General features: G+C 35.9%; 1 protein-coding gene across 5 annotated transcripts in view; it reads left to right on the forward strand.

Moving 5' to 3' along the window:
• CREB1 (cAMP responsive element binding protein 1) overlaps window positions 1-19,154 on the forward strand; it is a 64,752-nt gene that overhangs the window by 31,249 nt on the left and 14,349 nt on the right. For all 5 annotated transcript variants that reach the window (XR_008553639.1, XM_054700024.1, XM_037523929.2 and 2 more), the window contains 3 exons: window positions 4,339-4,481; window positions 7,334-7,516; window positions 9,391-9,541. Coding sequence is in view for 4 of the 5 variants with exons in the window: in XM_054700024.1 (XP_054555999.1) it covers window positions 4,339-4,481; window positions 7,334-7,516; window positions 9,391-9,541 (477 nt within the window). In the remaining variant the exon portion in view is untranslated. The remainder of the gene's footprint in view (window positions 1-4,338; window positions 4,482-7,333; window positions 7,517-9,390; window positions 9,542-19,154) is intronic.

Below are 19,154 nucleotides of genomic sequence, written 5' to 3' on the forward strand. Positions count from 1 at the left end.
GAACCGGCACTGCAGTGGCTGCGGGCACAGCCTCGCAGCCCAGTGCTGTGCCACCAGGGGAGGCCCATAATTTCTTTTCTTTTTTAAATATAGCTAGCTTATAGGTTTTTAATGTTTAAGTATATCCTGAAGCGGCTCTAACCATGTATTAAGAAATAAGCTTCATGGGGGTCTCCCTAGTGGTGCAGTGGTTGAAATCTCAGTGCTGTCAGGCTATCTCACAAGCCACTGAGGCATGATTTCGATGCCTGACCAGGGAGCTAACCCACGTGGTGCGGCAGACCTCTCCTGTCTTGCCTGCTGCTCCCCTCAACTGTGTATTTCAGTATTTCTTCCTGTTCTGCTCTGTCTCTGGTGAGTCCTCTCACACATACAACCCACTCCTGTGGCCTATACCCCAGCTCTGGTATGCATAAATAAATAAAATAAATCTTAAGGAAAAAAAGAAGCTCCATGGCTTCTCAATATAAATTCTAGGCAGATTTTAGCTGTAGACCTTAGGAAATACAAGCTTTATGTTAAAAAAATAATGTTATTTAATTTAATTGACTTTCAGCCTGTATTCCAGCAAAAGTCATTTAAATAATAGCACCTTAATTATTAATCAAATTGAATGCCTAAAACCACATATATGTAGAGAAAGGGCTACTTGCATGAGAGACAATGGTTTCTTCCCTTATAATCAGACCTCCACAATGGGGTACCATAATTTTATTTTAATTTTATGGATTCTTGAAACCTAGTCTCTGTCTTAATTGTAGCAAGATCTTTAACAATGTCCTCCTTATGATACACTTGTCAGGTTGGAATAATGGGGATTAATAGATAATACAAGGTAAGTTTTTACTGGAACAGCCCAGCCTTGTAGTGATTGGCTTATACCCAGAGGAAGTCCTTAAGTGTTCTCTGCTTGGTCTTGTCTGACTTGATATTTTTACCAGCCATTTAGCTGAAAAAAGTAGAAGCTACAGTTAACCAAATTTACAAATGACAGAACTTTGAAGTATAGGTACCCAATGAAGGGGAGAATGCCTTATAGCACAAATAGGATGAAATGTTGATGGCAATTGTACACTTTCTGAACTTGGGTTTAAAATAGGACCAGTTATTCAAGTATAGGATTCTAGAGTAATAATTCATTCAGAAAAGATAATTATATTTAATTATCATTAATGAGATAATGATTGCTAGAAAAGCTAACACACTATAAGGCTGCAGTGGTAATAACCTAGTGTCTAGATTAAGGAAGGGAATTACTCCCACTACCCAAAACACATGTGGAATATTCTTCAGGAGAAAGTAAACTATATCCAAGGGGAGAATGACCAAGATGATCTGGAGCAACAACTTGAGAAACTTGAAAAGAAATGACTAAGAATGATCACTGGCTTCATGGAAACAAGTAGTGAATTTATTTGCAGGTCTAGAGTAGTAGCTTTTAAACCTTTTTTTTAATTAACCACAATAAGAAATATACTTTACAATTATTTATGTACAAATATATAATGGCACTTAGTCACATATTAAATACATATATAGGTATATATACAAGCACACAACATAATATATAGGCATTTGAAGCAGAAGTTATACAAAACAATATTCACCCTTATGTGTGATGTTTGACTTTTTTATTTGTTGTTTACTTAATGTTGGTTACAACATAATTAATTGTTTTTATGGGCCATATATGGGTTATAATCTCATTTTGAAAAACAAAACTGCTCTAGAGACCAATACTATTGAAAATGCTGTCTACACACTAACATTGGTAAATCTGCATCTGATTGCAAATGCAAATTCTGGGGCCCCCTCCTTCACACCTAATGAATTAGAATCTCTGGGGCAAGGACCCAGGAATTAGTGTTTTATTTATTTTTTTTTTAAGATTTATTTATTTGGGCCTCCCCGGTGGCGCAGTGGTTGAGTGCTGGGTTGCGAAGCTGCCCTCGGCCTCTGCAGCGCCAGTTCGATCCCCGGCTGCTCCCAGGCCACCGGAGGAGGGTCCAGCATGGTGCGCAGGAGGGTCTTCTGCCGCCCGCTGCTCCCCTCAGCAGTGTACTTCGGTCCTTCTGCCTGCTCTGCTCCCTGCTCTGGCTCTGGTGAATTCTCTCACCCTCCCGTGCTTCTGACTGTACCCAGTGCTTGTATAAATGAATAAATAAATCTTTAAAAAAAAAAAGATTTATTTATTTATGCATACAAGAACTTGGGTAGAGGCCAGATGTGCGGGTGGTGAGAGGATTCAGCAGAGACAGAGTGGGGAACAGAACAGGCAGATGTACTGAAATACAGTGCTGAGGGAGCAGCAGGCGAGTCAGGAGAGGTCTGCTGCGCCATGTGTGTCACCTCTCTGGCCTGGGATCGAACTATTGCTTCAGTGCCTGAAGATAGCTTCATAGGCTATATCTTACCCCCTTGCACCACCAGGGAGGCCCCCCAGGAATCAGTGTTTTAAGATGTTGTTCAAGTGCTCCTTTTATGTTAAAGTTTGTAAAACAGACCTCTAGAGTTGTGCTACCCCAAAGTGTGTGCTCTGTTGACCAGCTGTCTTCAAATCATTATCCTGATTACAAAAGTAAGCTGTCACTTACACAGAAATCATCCTTACAAAAAGAAATAGGAATTTACTAAACTAGAACAAGCAAGTATGGAAAAGAATGAGTAAGAAATCTTAGAAATGAGAAATGTAATCAGGGAATTAAATAAAATAAACAGTAACTGATATAAACTAGTTTGTATGATGAGAGATTTGCAAGCTGGAAGGGAACTGAAAAAGTAACTTAGTGGAGAACGTAAACAGGTAATAACTGTGAAAGGTGAAATGTCATAGAGAATAGAGTGAGGTGGTCTAATAGCATTTATAGAATTTCCAGGAAGGAAATTGAAAGAGACAACAGTAGAATGTTTTCTACAATGCCAGTAAATATAGAAGCTGGTATTATTATAGTTTTGGTTTGTAACTCCTCTTTTTTCCCCATGTGATTTGAAAGACAAATGAAGAAAAAATTATAAATCTATGTTAATGAACACAATGTATGGTACATGTAATCATAACTAACAATGCAAAGGATCAGAATATGGCTTGACTGTTGAAACTAAGTTATTAATTCAGCCTGGCTTGTTAGAAATTTAAGTGTCAAAAATTATTTGGATTTATGGCTTCCCCCCCACCCTCTGATTTTGTTACTCATTTGAAACATGGTAAAGTTTGTATGATTTCTTTATGATTTCCAGTTCAGAATTTTTCTCCTATTGATCTTGTTTTTTTTTTTTTAAATATTTGAAACATTGGCCTGATTCCAAAAGTTAGAGTTGTACCAAAAAAGGATACACACAAGCATGGGCTTACAGCCACAGAAGTGCCCCACCCATATGTACTTTTTTTTTTACTTCTTTCCCACCCTAGTAAGTAATCTCATTAAACTTCATCTGGTTTAACCTTTCTGATCTTTTTCATGAATAAATTAGTAGATACATGTATATTCTTTTATACAAAGGGTAAGTACTCTCTCCATTATTTGGATGAACCATAGTTTATTTACCCATTCTTCTGTGTGTGGTCATATAGGTTGTTTTTAATATTTTGCTGTTACAAACAATGCTACAGTGAATAACCTGCATATGTATGTATTTTCACACTGTGGGAAGTATATCTTAAGGATGAAAGTCCTAGGAGTAAGATTGCTGTGTAAATAGTCCTAGGAGAAAGATGTAGTTTTCTTAGGTGTCTCCAAATTCCTTTAATAAGGATCATTCCAGTTTTATACTTCCAACAGTAGTGTAGAGTATCACATTTTTACCAGCAGAATATGTTGCTGCATTACTTTTATTTTAACCACAGCCTGAGAGTTATGTCTTTGGCCTTCTTTTTCCCTTCAGTTTTTAAGATTCTTTTTCCCTTCAAGTTTTAAGATTTCAGGTCTTTATATTTTGGAGATATTGGCCATTTGTCTGGAGTATATCTAAACATTTTCTCTTAGCATTGTTAATCATTTTTATTTTATGTTTGGTGTTCTTTGCCATACAAAAGGAAGTTATTTTTCTGTAGTTAATTTTATTAATCTCTTCTTTACTTGCACCTGGATTTTGAATCATTGTTTATATTCAGGTTAAAGAGAATTCTCATTTGTTCTTCCTAGTCCTTTTGTGGTTCCATTTTGACATATATCCCTGGTGCATCTCTCATTTATTCTTATAAATTCTTGCATTTTAAAGTTCTGTCATAAGCCCTAACTGCTTTCTGCCAAGTGTTTTTTCCCCAGTCTTTCCATATAATTTATATTTATCTACTGAATTTTACTTTTATGTTGATTAACTAGTTCTTCATTTTTCCAGGAAAATTTTGAATGACTTATCTTCTGATGCACCAGGAGTGCCAAGGATTGAAGAGGAGAAGTCTGAAGAGGAGACTTCAGCACCTGCCATCACCACTGTAACGGTGCCAACCCCAATTTACCAAACTAGCAGCGGACAGTATAGTAAGTATTAAATATTTCTGTTTTGAAAAGTAAGAAAAAAAATTAGCGGCTGTGTTTTCCTTTAAAAGAGTCATATATTCAGCTCTTTTCTTGGTGCTGATTATATTGCATATTCTTTACTGTTCAAAATACAAAGGTCTAGAGTTAGAAGTACTGTCTTTTCATCGGGGTATTGATTAGGATCACTAGTGAGCCCTTTAGATGGCCCTTTTATTTGTGTACATGCATGGAAAGTCTTAGACGTTTTTTGAGCAGCCTCTTGAAACTCCTGATGTCAGTCCCCAGATATGTTGTTAATAGAGAATAAATTTTTTCAGATAGTCAATCTTCGATTACATTTAAGGCCCAAAATGATCCCATTTGTCTGTGTTAATAAATTTCCTTCCTTTCTAAAAGCATCATTTTAAAATCTTCATATTTAATTTATCATGATAGTAGGGATGGAATAACTTTGTTGCAGACTTAACAGCACTATTCAATTTTTACTCCTTTTAATATAAAAGGTAGTTTAGTAAATTAGGATGATGTAAGCATAAGGACTGCTCAAATTAAGAAGAAAGTTTGCTTTTTGGTATCTCAGCAAAGCTTTCATTTGAAAAATTATGAAGTTTTCATTTCTGTGATGTCCCACTTAGTTCTCTCTTCTTTCCATTTTCCCAAGCCCTTTTTGCCTCCCAAAGTGCTTCACACATTGATTTCATTTTCATTGATTCATTAAATCCGCTACTGCCCATTATACAGTGTTGCCATCTCTCTTTGTTAATTAAAAATTTATTATACACATTGAAACCCCTTTGCTGCATTGTAGTTTTCCAATGCCTTGGAGTAGTTTATATCAGAAATATGTATAAAAGTTACGCTCCTCAATTAATAGTTCTCCAGTTACAGCTCTACCTTGGTTTGCAGAACTCTAATTTGCAATTTCAGCAGCTTTCCAAGCAGCAGATATTTTAACTTCCAAAACTGAACCATTTGACAGTAAGTAGAAACTATTTCTTTTCATTGAGGTAACACTGGTTTACAACATTGTGTATGTTTTAGGGGTGAGGGTTCACACCCACCACCAAAGTATCAATCCTCCACCACAGATCATTGGGCTTCTTCTATCCTTTTCTCCAGACTACAACCTCCCCTTTGCCTCAGTTCTGCAGTTAGATTCCAAGGATTTGGTTTGGTTTGGTTTGGTTTGGTCTGTTCCTTTGCTTTGTTTCTTTATATTACACATGTGAATGAAACCATCTGCTATTTGTTTTTCCTCGGGAAGGCATTTTTGACTAAACTGCTTCTCCCCTCTTTAAGCTTAATAGGATCTTTTTTTACGTCAAGTTTTTTGTTGACAGAAATAAACAGGCACTGAATATATGTGTTGCAGGAGTTTTTTTTAGCTTTATGTTCCCATTAGTTGAGTTAGTAAAGATACATGTTCTAAGACATTAAAACATGACCTTTATTACCTACTTCAATATGCTAGAGGAACTCAGCATACTCCTTAGTAATGGTGATTTCATCATTGCAGTGATAATCACTTGAATTTAAAAACATACTCTTTAGAAATGAGACATATCAGAATCTCAAATAAGGAAAAAAAGCATTGAAAGGTAGGTGTTTAATTTGGCGTGTGGCTATCCTTCAGCAACTGAAAATTGCCAGCTTTAAATGGTTAATACTTGGAGATTTTTAAAGCTTTATTCATTGTCATATCTTCTCTTCCCTCTGTATATACACATATGGTCTTAATGAAATTGATTTAATATTATGTTCTTGATTGTCTTTAAGAATCAATATAATGCCTGCTTACATAGTTTATACATGGTTGTGAAAATTCAAATGGTAGAGTTATATAGTACTACTAATTAAAAATCCTTTTCATCCCTCCTTAGTAGTAGGAGTTTGGTATATATCCTACCATTCTTCTTTATTTTTGCATACATATATTTTTACATACATGTCAAGTATTTTTGTATAAGTGAGATCTATGTTATTTACCTACGGTGGACAGGTATATAAACATACATTTATGTATATTCTTTCTTTAACAACCACATTTTGTTTCACTATGTAAATATAAAATTTATTTAAACATACCCTCCATCCCACACACATGCACACACAGACACTGATGAATATTTAGAACATTTCTGCTGTTTGAAGCAATGCTACATGAACATTCTTAGGTGTGATGTAATGTCTCAGTGGAATAACATCTAAATGGGAACTGTTGAATTGAAAGTATATACTGCCCAATGAAAACGCCCCAACACACTCTCTGATGACTGAGTTCCATAGGATATTTCAAGTCACTTATTGAGTGGACTTTGTCATAGGTTATGCACTGCTAGCTGAGTTAGAGAACAGAATGCAATACTGCACTGCTTTGTTGGTTATACATTGAAACAACCATTTATTGAGTGCCTATTACATTTACACTTCTGTGCTAAGTATGTGAAGATAGAAAAGAAAATCATATTTCCTATTCATTTATTTATTAGTGGTACAGCATGTATTATCTAAAATATTACATAGTTAATATTAGTATAAAGGAATTGTGGAGCATTTGGAAGTATGGTACCTCATTAGAACCAAATAATGTTCTCACTTACCTTTTTTCCTGTTGTTAATAGGCATCATTATAAGTTATTATGTAGTTATTAGAGTGCATTTGTATTTTAAAAATTGAATGTGGGTTTCCAGATCAGTGTTACTTGAGTAAGTGAAATCCTTCTTGGCAGTATTACTTGCTTTAATAATTTCTCCTTTATTTTTTCTTGCAAATTATTCTACATTAAATTTAGCATTTTGTAAAAGTCTTATATGGTATTAAACTTGTAACCATAAAATCCATTGGGTTTTAGTTGCTATTACCCAGGGAGGAGCAATACAACTGGCTAACAATGGTACCGATGGGGTACAAGGCCTGCAAACATTAACCATGACCAATGCAGCCGCCACTCAACCGGGTACTACCATCCTACAATATGCACAGACCACTGATGGACAGCAGATCTTAGTGCCCAGCAACCAAGTTGTTGTTCAAGGTAAGATAATTCACAGTTCACAGGTACAGTATATTTTTTGAAAGGTAAAATTTTATAAGCATTCAAAAAAAAGTAAGTATGATACGACAAAGCACTGTTAAAATGTAGTACTTTTTCATAATTATAGATAATCTTTTCCATGAATTTTTTATTATTCCAATTGGACCAAAATGTCATGGCATAAAAACAACTATTTTCAGTTTTTAAAAACATAACATCCAACTTCAGCAACTTTAGTATTTGGAAATAGAAGAAACAGGGTTGATTAGAGGGAAAGGCAGTGAAATCAGGAGACAGGAAAGCTTAGATTCCAGATCCAGCTGCATAGAATGGCTGTATAACCTAAGTAATAACCTCTTTCGCCCTCAGTTTTTTTCATGTGTCAAATGGGAGTTGTACTAAATCACTGCTAAGAATCTTTGGAGGTTCAGAATTCGGTTTCTCTGCTTTTTATTCAATATAAATTTATATGCTCTATTCTAAGAGTGTCAATTTTTATTTCAAATGAAAACATTGTATTCTGAAAAATCTTACACCAGTATTCAAGTCCGCTGGTCTATAGAGAAAGTGTAATAGTTAAATCCTTGATGATTCTAGAAATCACTTTTTTCTATTTAAGTTTTTAACTTTTTGTATCCTATTTGTTTCAGGCATCTTTATGAATAGGAGTGGACCCTTTTTCTCTAAATTCATTTGAGTAATTTTAGAATACGATTTATGCATAATATGATTATGCATAATAATCTTTTTCTAAAAATATTTTTATTATAATATTTTGCCTCTAGAGGTAATGACAGTTGTGCCTCTTCACCATGAACAGAAATTTTTGAGTAATCATAAAACACCAACTAGAGAGAGTCTTAATTTAAAGGACCCTAATGTACTTACAAAATATATTCTATTACTAAACAAATAATACTTGAAGAAGATAATAATTGCTTATTAATGGGAGTAAAACACCTTTTCACTTTACATGCAGGTACTCAAAAATTGTAAAGCAGGATGTCAGTGAATTTGAATTCTGAACGTCAGTTTGAAGATGGTAACATGTTCAGTATATAACTCTTTTCCATTCAAACTACGCATTTTAATAATAATATAGCAAATACGGATAATTTTATAAGGACCTTCAAATTCAGATATTTTTAGTTTCCTTATTCTTAGGAGGGCATATTAATTTGTATTTAGAAGCAGTCTGACAAATAGTGATTGTGTTTCTTTTCACAAATGATGAATCATTTAGTTAGAAAGATAAAACTTTATTTAACCATTATAATTTATATTAAAACATTTTGTGTTTACAATAGTATAATTGGCATCAAGTGGTACATTTTTCATACTTAGAGTTTTGTTTCGATTAGAAATTTACAATAGTTGACCATAATGCTTTATTTTCTCTTCCATTTTGCTATTTTATGAAAAATCATGGTCGTTTTTATGTCGTGGCAAGAGTCTACTTGAAATTTTTTAATATGAATTTACCAATATCAAAGGAAGACATTGAGGACTATACTCTATCTAGGAAGATCATCCAAGCTGTGCCCTACTTACCTTTTAGACTTAAGGTTGGTAAGCATGTTAAACAACAGAATAGAACTGCATTCCAATGAAAGATAAATATAAGACCCAGCAGACATAGGTTAAGACCTCTTTCACCCAAGTGTCTATAATAATAAATACATTAAATTGGGAATTATTTCTCAATAATGACTAAAAGAGTGCTGATTCTTTCAACATTTTCATCAGAATCATCTTTTCCTTTGTTTTCCCCCTTTTAATGGAAAATGTATGTTTAGATTGGTGTTGCTACAGATAGGTAAACAACTCACAGTGCTTCATTGTCTTACACCATGCTGACTATTTTTTATTTTCAGCTGCCTCTGGAGATGTACAAACATATCAGATTCGCACAGCACCCACTAGCACCATTGCCCCTGGAGTTGTTATGGCATCCTCCCCAGCACTTCCTACACAGCCTGCTGAAGAAGCAGCACGAAAGAGAGAAGTTCGCCTCATGAAGAACAGGTACTGCATATATTGGATTTACTTAGATTGTTATAAGTCAAGTACCTCTTGAAGTTCTACCAGGCATGTCCTTTACATATGCTGACAAAATGATATTTGTGTTGAATTTCTTTCTGGTAGCATTGATGGATCTTGCTAAAACTTTCTTTAATAAGTTGGACTTAAGAGATGGCTAGTGTGGCTATGGGTCAATCTTTGATCACAGAATAGTTTTCTTTCATAAAATTTCCCCATAATGAATTTAATGTACAACTGTAATATTTTCCATTTGTGCTAACCAAATAGCTAGGTTATTATTGTTTCTTATCTTTTGGGCAAAGTGTCATTAAAAACATTAAAATTTTATTTAGTCCTATTTGATTTTGTGTTTTTTTAAATTTCACTTAGGATTTAAATATTTAACTTAGGATTTAAATATGGAAATAGATAAACAGAAGAAAATGAAGATAAACGTATATATAAACATAAAAAAAAATTTTAAATGGTGAAAATATTCTGCTGTTCAACCCAGTTTCTTCAAGCACTGTGAAAGAAACGGAGATTGAGCTCAGAAGATCTGAATTCAAATCCTGAATCTAGCCCTTTTACTGTGACTTTGAAAGACTGTTTTAACCTTCTAAACCTCAGTTTCCTTCTCTGTAAAACCGGATTCCATCACCCACCCAAAGGGTCAAATAAGTTCTCCAAAAGCACTCTGTCTGTAACTGTAGTGCTCTGTTGAAATGTATTTTTATGCAGCTTCATGTTTCGGCTCATAGTCTTAGATGTTTTGGTGTTAATGAATATATCTGAGCTCTAAAAAAATAGCAAAACTTTTCCTGGGGTCTTAGGAAATGAGTTTGAAATACACCCAATGACTTTTTAACTTCCTGTTCTATCAGTTTGATTTTCTTTAAGTATTTAAGATAAAATAAAAGCATAAAAGCTGTGTTTGTATTTAAATGTATTATAAAATACAGATTAAACTGTGTACAGTTTTGAAATGTTTGTAAGGAAATGTTTAACTCTTTAAAATTAGAAGCAGGGCCTCCCCGGTGGTGCAGCGGTTGAGCGCTGGGTTGCGAAGCTGCCCACAGCCTCTGCAGCGCTGGTTCTATCCCCGGCTGCTCCCTGGCCACTGGAGGAGGGTCCCACATGGCGCACAGACCTCTCCTGCCACCCTCTCTGCTCCCTGCTCTGGCTCTGGTGAATTCTCTCACCCTCCCGCGCTTCTGACTGTACCCAGTGCTTGTATAAATAAATAAATAAATAAATAAATCTTTAAAAAATAAAATAAAATTAGAAGCAAATCTGATTAAGATGTCTCAAAGGCCAACTTGTAAAATTTAAGACACTATAGCATTTAATAAAGAAACCAGTTCTAAATAAAGAACAATTCGAGAGAAAATAAATCCTCTTGATTATAAAAACAACAGAAGAATTTCAGGTCATGTCTGTGTAGTTTGGCTCAGCAGAACAGAAATGTTTACCCTTTCCCCCCCCCCCCCCTTTTAAAGATTTATTTATTTATTTATTTATTTATTTATTTATTTATTTATTTGTACAAGCACTGAGTACAGTCAGAAGCGCAGGAGGGTGAGAGAATTCACCATAGCCAGAGCAGGGAGCAGAACAGGCAGACCGATAAAATACACTGCTGAAGGGAGCAGTGGGCGCAGCTGGAGAGGTATGTGCGCCATGTGGGACCCTCACCGGTGGCTGTGGCCGGGGATGGATCTGGCGCTACAGAAAGACTAACAGCCAGTGTGATTGCAGCAGTGAGGCGGCAGCCCTGTACTCTGCTCTGCCTTATGAGGCCAGCCCAGAGAGCTGCCCATTTGTGAAAACTCCTTCAATTAATAGATTGAGTTTCCTTTTTTCTCTATTAACCTTGATTATCTCCCCATTCTTTCTCCTCTCATACAGACATACAACCAAGTTAGTGTAGGGCACACATACTTAGCAAAATCTTTGTTTGCCTAAGATCCCTAGGGAAGCTACCTAACTTACTGTGAACTCTTTAATAAAATACCTTCCCTGTATTTAGTTTCATCCTTGGGAAACTTCCCACCGATTCTGCCATAATTCCCTTTCTCTTTATTAGATTTTGCTGCTTCTACTTTTTCATTTTCCATTCACTAGAATCTGGCTTCTGTGACCAACCATACTACTATTATATCTTTTAAAAGGTATAGATAGATTTACTCCCACTTGGCAAGTCTAGTATTCTCTTTACAGTTCATTTTACCTTTTTAGAGTATTTGACACTTTAACTGTTAATTTCCCTAAGCTCTCTTTGACTTTATTCACCTGGTTTTCTGCTTATTTTTCAAAATACCCCTTGGAATTTTCATCCATACCTGTGTATTTCAGGCATCACCTATATGCCTAAAGGTCACTGCAGGGGAAGGTGCAGCACTGATGACTATGTATTCTAGCTTTGACCTTTCTCCTGAGATATTATTAAGAACCTAGTATGTACTAGACACTATACCTAGTTAGTTCTGTCTACAAGGGTCGGTAGGAACTTAAAGTATACAGAGGAGGTGTGGTTCAGAGAGAAGTTAACTATCTTGGCAAATGTCATGCCTTTTAAAGAAATTAGTAGAGCTGAGGGCCTCCCCGGTGGCGCAGCTGTTGAGCGCTGGGTTGCGAAGCTGCCGGCAGCCTCTGCAGCGCCGGTTTGATCCCCAGCTGCTCCCCGGCCACCAGAGGAGGGTCCCACATGGCGCGCAGACCTCTCCTGCCGCCTGCTGCTCCCCTCAGCAGTGTGCTTCAGTCCTTCTGCCTGCTCTGCTCCCTACTCTGGCTCTGGTGAATTCTCTCACCTTCCCGCGCTTCTGCAGTGCTAGAATAAATAAATCTTTTAAAAAAAAAAAAAAAAAAAGATTTATCTTTAAAAAAAAAAAAAAAGAAGACGAAATTAGTAGAGCTGAGATTTGCTCCGCAGTGTGGCTTCAAAGCCTGTGTGTATGTTACTTACCAGATTCAGGTGTAACTATTGTTATATCTACCCAGCCTCTGGAACTGAACACATAGTCATGTTCTAGAGATATGTAGCACCAAGAAGTAAATATGGAATGCCTTCATGAATGTTTACTTTACTCAGAAACTTGAGCAAAATAAACAATTTTAAGACAAAACAAGAGATATAAAAGAATTTCATACCAGCAGTGGCTGTTCTGGGCTTTGCTCCTAGAACCCCCATATAAATTAAATTTTTTGTGAGAAAAGTCATAATCCCAAAATTCTATGCCATCCAAATGGCCATTTATTCAAAACTGAAGATAGTGGTAAATGTTCAAAAAGAAAATATAGATAGTTGTTGTATAAATATGTATTGCTGCATTAACAAAGAACTATATAATTTGTAGTTCAGTAGTAAAACTACAGAAATTTCATTATCACTTACATTACATTTTAGCAGCTACTAGTCAGCTGCTGTAGCTCTCCGTCACATGTTAGCAGCCAAAGAAGGAGCACTGCTTGAGACATGTCATTTTTGTAGCAAAGGTGAAAGGGTAATGCTTTGCAAAGCACCTGCTTGAATGTGATAACCATCATGTCCACTCATGTACCGTTGGCCAAAACGTAGACAAGGATAATCCTAAAGTCAGTGGAGTAGGAAAATTAAGAGACCAATATAACCCACCACCATCCTTGTCTTATAGTTTAGAGTGCATGAAGATTTTAATAATTTCCTGAAGGCAGAAGTAATAAAGGTTAAATGGGTATGACGAAGTAAGTCTCCATAAACCTTTTTTTTTTTTTTCCAAAAACCTCTTTTTAGATAGCAAAGCAGACAACAAGCTAGAAACATTTTAATGAAGAAAACTGAGTTAAGGATATGAATAAGCACATTCATTAAAAAATGGCTTAGAAGTGGGGTAAAAAAAAAATTGAAAAATTCCAAGCAAAGTATATACATTATAAATTAATGTACAGCCATTCGTTGATATATAATCAGCCATTAAGAATGAAGTTTTTTTTTTTTTTTAAGATCTATTTTTTTATTATTATTTTTTTTATTTATTTATACAAGCTCTGGGTACAGTCAGAAGCGTGGGAGGGTGAGAGAATTCACCAGAGCCAGAGCGGGGAGCAGAGCAGGCAGAAGGACCGAAGTACACTGCTGAGGGGAGCAGCGGGCCGCAGGAGAGGTCTGTGCGCCATGCGGGACCCTCCTCTGGTGGCCGGGGAGCAGCCGGGGATTGAACCGGCGCTGCAGAGGCTGCGGGCAGCTTCGCAACCCAGCGCTCAACCGCTGCGCCACCGGGGAGGCCCAAGAATGAAGATGTTTTTGACATGAGATGTTCATAGTGGGAAAAATCAGGTCACCAAAGAGTATATTTATTAAGATTCCACTTTTATTTACTTTTATTACATAAGTAAAACATGTTCATTATAAGCACATTGGAAAATATAAGCCAGAAATTTAATCACTAATTGTGCCACCTAAAATGTTAAACTCCAGGGTATAATTTTTCACCTTAATATGTGTGAAGATAAATAATATATTTTTAATATATAGTTAACTTTTTATTTTCAATAATTTTAGAGCACAGAAGAGTTGTAAAAACAGTAGAGAGCGCCAGATACTCTGTATCCAACTCCTAATTTTAACATGTTATATAACCAGGCAACATTTATGAAAACTAAGAAGTTAATATGCTATCATATACTGTATATAATAATTAGCATAGTATTGTATACTATGGTAGAGCACTAACTGAACTACCCATTTTATTCCGATTTCCTCAGTTAATCCACTTGTATTTCTTTTTTTCTTTTTTTTTTTTAAGATTTATTTATTTATTTATATGTACAAGCACTGGGTACAGTCAGAAGTGCGGGAGGGTGAGAGAATTCACCAGAGCAGGGAGCAGAGCAGGCAGAGTGATGAAATACACTGCTGAGGGGAGCAGCGGTTGGCAGGAGAGGTCTGTCGCGTCATGTGGGACCCTCACCAGTGGTCAGGGATCGAACCAGTGCTGCAGAGGCTGCGGGCAGCTTTGCAGCCCAGCGCTCAACCGCTGCGCCACCAGGGGAGGCCCAATCCACTTGTATTTCTTTCCCAGAATCCATGATCATGTCCCCTCCTCTCCAGACTGTGACACTTTCTCTCTCCTTGTCTTTTGTGATCTTGTTATTTCTGAAGATTGGTTTGTCAGGCTTCTTTTAGAATATCCCTCCCTCAATTTGGATTTGTCTGATATTTTGTTATGATTAGACTACTATGATGGATTTGGGGGAGGAAGACCTCAAAGGTGGGTGGTGGTCTTACCACATCTTATGGAGCACTTAGCAGCATGAGTTAACGCTGATCACTTGTTTTAAGTGGCATCCCTGTGTCTCTGCTACAAAGTTACTATTTTTCTGTTAATACTTTATTCTTTAGAAGTGAGTCATTAAATCAAGACTACATTCACTGGGAAAACAATAAAATTACATATCTTAAAAGGAGAGTATCAAAGAATTTGAGGACACAGGTGAAAATCACTTGGTTTGGATGGTGATACTTAGAGACCGTAAATACCACGTTTCTCTTTAAAATTTTGCTCACTAATTTCACAGTATTTTTCCTACAGTATTTATTGCCGTGACATCTAATGGGGATTTCTATTTTCCCTATTCCTTCTACATTTATTAATTGGAATTCTTCTAAGGAATATCTGTCTCTTCCACACTTATGGATGTCTACTTTATTCTTTGGGATATAATACATTATTACCTATTTATGTTGTTCAGATTGTTATAGCTGTGGCCATCGAGAGCTCTTTAAGTAGTTTTCTGTGTCCTTCTGGCATGGCTCACTTTTTTTTAAGCACATCGTTACTCTCTGGCACTATGAGATTATCCAGGCTCAGCTTCTCATCTGTGTTTTCTCTGCATTAGCCTTGGAAACAGCTATTTCTTCAGTGAGCCCTGGTTCCTTTTATTGGAAAATTGTGTTTAGAAATCAAGAACTGAGTGCTAAATACACAGTAAATTCTAGGTTTCTCAATCCTAGATCCTCTTAAAAGGACAGACCTGGGAAATATACGTGGGTATACTAGCCCATGTATGCCCCACATCTATAGTTCTGTATCTGTATATTACTATAATAAGTAAAAATTCATATTATTGATATCCCTGCCTCTGCTCTGTTACCACGGAGTTCTAAGGCCTTTCCACCTTTGTATATTTGTAACTTATTTCTTTGTCAGAAACTTACTTCCATTTAACTCTAATATACATTTAACTCTAATATACTAAACTTTTACTCCTCTAAGAAGCAAATTTACCAATTACAACAGAGTTTTTGTGTATAGTTCTTTTTGTTCTTAGCTTTAAGGTACCAGGAAAAGCATCGTTTTCAAAGTTACTTAGGTTTGCTCCATTTTTCTCCATCCTCTTCAGTGAGGTTATGTCATACATTTGTAGTGCATTTAGATTTGTCACCATCCTCATTCAATTCTGTGTTTCCCTGACATCCTGTTTTTTATTTTTAAATTTGCATATGGTAACTTGACTCTTGATGTGTAGTTCTATAAGTTTTTACATATATATAGTGTTATCTACCTACCTACCACACTACCGTATGGAACAGTTAGACCAACCTGAAAAGGATTCCTTGTGATACCTTTTGGAAGACTCAACCCCCTCCCCCAGTTCCTAGAAACCACTGAACTGTTTTCTATCCTATGGTTTTGCCTTTTCCAGAATCTCATGTAATTGAAATCATACAATATGTAGTCTTTGCACTTAGCAAAATGTATATACAACACATTGATAATGTTTCATGAATCATTAGTTTTATTTCTGATTACGTTGTATGGATGTACTGTGGCTTGTTTATCCGTTCACATTGAAGTTCTTAGTTGTTTCCAGTTTTGTAGGATAATGAATATAGTTATACTTGTTTACATAAAGGGTTTTATGTGCATTTTCAATTCACTTGCGTAAATATCTAGGAGTGAACTGATTGAGTGTAAGGTTAGTATGTATTTAATTTTAGAAGAAAGTGCCAAACTGTGTTTTCCTAAGAGGAAATTTTGCTTTCCCACCAACATAAACCTACTTAAAAGAGCTCCCAGTGACCAAACATGGATCATTTGCTTTATATCAAGTGTTAGAGTTTTATGTTGTAAACTTAGGCATATGATCTCTTCTGAATTAACTTCTGTGTAAGGTATGAGTTATGTGTCAAGGTTTGTTTGTTTCATATGGATCACCATTAATCCCAGTACCATTTGTTAAAGACTATGGAATTGCCATTGCACTTTTGTCAAAAATTGATTTATGATATTTGTGTGGGTTTGTTTCTGGGCTCTCTGGATCATATCATTGGTCTTTGTGACTGTCCATTCACCAATACGTCACTGTCTTGATTACTGTAGCTTCATAGTAAGTTTTTAATTTGGTAGTTGCATCCTCCAACTTTGTTATTTTAAGGAATTGTTTTGGCTATTTTGATTCTCATTTTATGGTTTTCATATAACTTTTAGATTCATTTTGTTAATGCCTATGACAAAGATTGCTGAAATTTTTATAAGGATTATGTTAGTTTATAGATGAAATTGAGGATAAATGATAGCTTAACAATACTGTGTTCTTCCAGTCTATGAACAAAATATGCCCTCCATTGTCTGGCATACCGATAGTGCACATATTCTATTGGATTTATACCTAAATACTTTTGATTTTGATTGCATTTTCATTTTGAAGGGAGACTTTTATTTATTTATTTTAATAAGTTAATATTGGTTTGCATCATTATTTCCATAATGGAAGTATAGGATCCCACCCTTTTCAGGCATTGTTACCATAATGTGCCCACCACCAAAGAACCCTTAATCCCTCACCATGGACCCTGTGCTCTCTCCTTTCTTTGTTTATGTCCTCCCTTCTCCCTCGGGGGACATTTTTCAATGGTATTTTTTTTTATTAAATATTCAGTTTATAAAAATAAAATTTGCTTCTGCATTAGCATTTTATCCTGTAATTGTTCTAAATTTACTTACTAGTTCTGGGAACTTTTTTGTGGACACTTCAGGGTTTTCTGTATAGGCAGTCATGTTTTATGCATATATGGACAGTTTTATTTCTTCCTTCCTATCTGTATGCTTTTCTTTTTCATGCCTTACTGCAAAGTTTAGGATTTCTATAGGATATTGAATAGGAATACTGAGGTACAACATTTTAGTGGGGCATTTGTTCGTTTTATATTGCTTTCACAAACTACCACAGAGTTAGTGACTTGAACAACACAAATTTATTATTATCTCACAAATCCCTAGGATTGAAACCCACCATGGGTCTCATTGGGCAAGACGTCAGCAGGACTGTGTCAGTTCTACACAAGTGTATAGCATAGGTATTCTTTATCTCCGTTTTGATTCAGTTCTTTCTCACAGTTCCCCTTTTCTCTGCTGAGATAACCCATGTGATATTTCAGTTTATCCACCTTTTCTATAGTCTTTAATATTTCAGTTATTGTTATTTTAAATTTTCTATCAGATATTTCCAACATTTGTGTCATATCTAAATCTGATTCTTACCAGTTGCTCCATCTCTTGGGAGTGTATTTTCTCTTGGCTTTTCATGTGGTTTATAATGTAAAGTTGAAAGCCAGGCATGTTGCATAGATAGTAGAGACTGAAGTGAGGTGAATATGCCTGTCAATGGCCTTTAGTGTGGGATATGGAGAATGTTTGCTCTAATTTAGGTGAAGAGTTGATTGTGCTGGTTTGTGAGTTGTGGAAACCCTCAGTGCACTACAGGTTTCAAGTAACTAGAGAGCCTAGCTTGTTTCTGAGTTGGGTAGTTGTTTCCAGAGCAATATAGCTGTGATTCTAAGTTTCCTATCTTTCCTTTGTGCTGTACCTTGCAGGGGGAATATTCGCAAGTTCTTCTACGCCTCTCGCAGTAATCTGCTATTACTTGTTATTTTAACTATTTTAAACTATAATTTATATTAAACTAATTTTAATTTATAGTTTATAGTTTATATTAAAGTTAATGGATTTGAAAGCATTCATGAATTTGACTTTCATTGTAAGGGTAGGAATGACATTTCGATTCACACTCTATCCTGTGGTAGAAGCCAGGATCAGTATACATATTTTAAAATTAATACAGTTCAGGGGCCTCCCCGGTAGCGCGCCGGTTCAATCCCCGGCTGCTCCTCGGCCACCGGAGGAGGGTCCCACATGGCGCGCAGACCTCTCCTGCCACCTGCTGCTCCCCTCAGCAGTGTACTTCGGTCCTTCTGCCTGCTCTGCTCCCCGCTCTGGCTCTGGTGAATTCTCTCACCCTCCCGCGCTTCTGACTGTACCCAGTGCATGTATAAACAAACAAACAAATAAATAAATAAATAAAAATACATGCCTTTTAAAAAAAAAAATTAATGCAGTTCATGTAATTGAAGATTAGAAAGACCTGCACAAATTTAAAGGCAAAAAAAGGGTGAAATAAAAGTATGTTGTATAGGAGAATTGAAGATTCTGAAAAAGGAAAGAAAATGTAACAAGAGTATCATTAGAGAGGCAAAGAAGTTCAGTAAATGGAGGAGGATGTAGAAACATTTAAGTGAAAACTTTTTTTTTTTTTTTAAATTTATACAAGAGCTGGGGTACAGTCAGAAGCGCAGGAG

This window comes from Talpa occidentalis, unplaced genomic scaffold (genome assembly GCF_014898055.3).
Source record: "Talpa occidentalis isolate TD23 unplaced genomic scaffold, MPIMG_talOcc4v2.1 talOcc4.3, whole genome shotgun sequence".
NCBI classification, from domain to species: domain Eukaryota; kingdom Metazoa; phylum Chordata; class Mammalia; order Eulipotyphla; family Talpidae; genus Talpa; species Talpa occidentalis.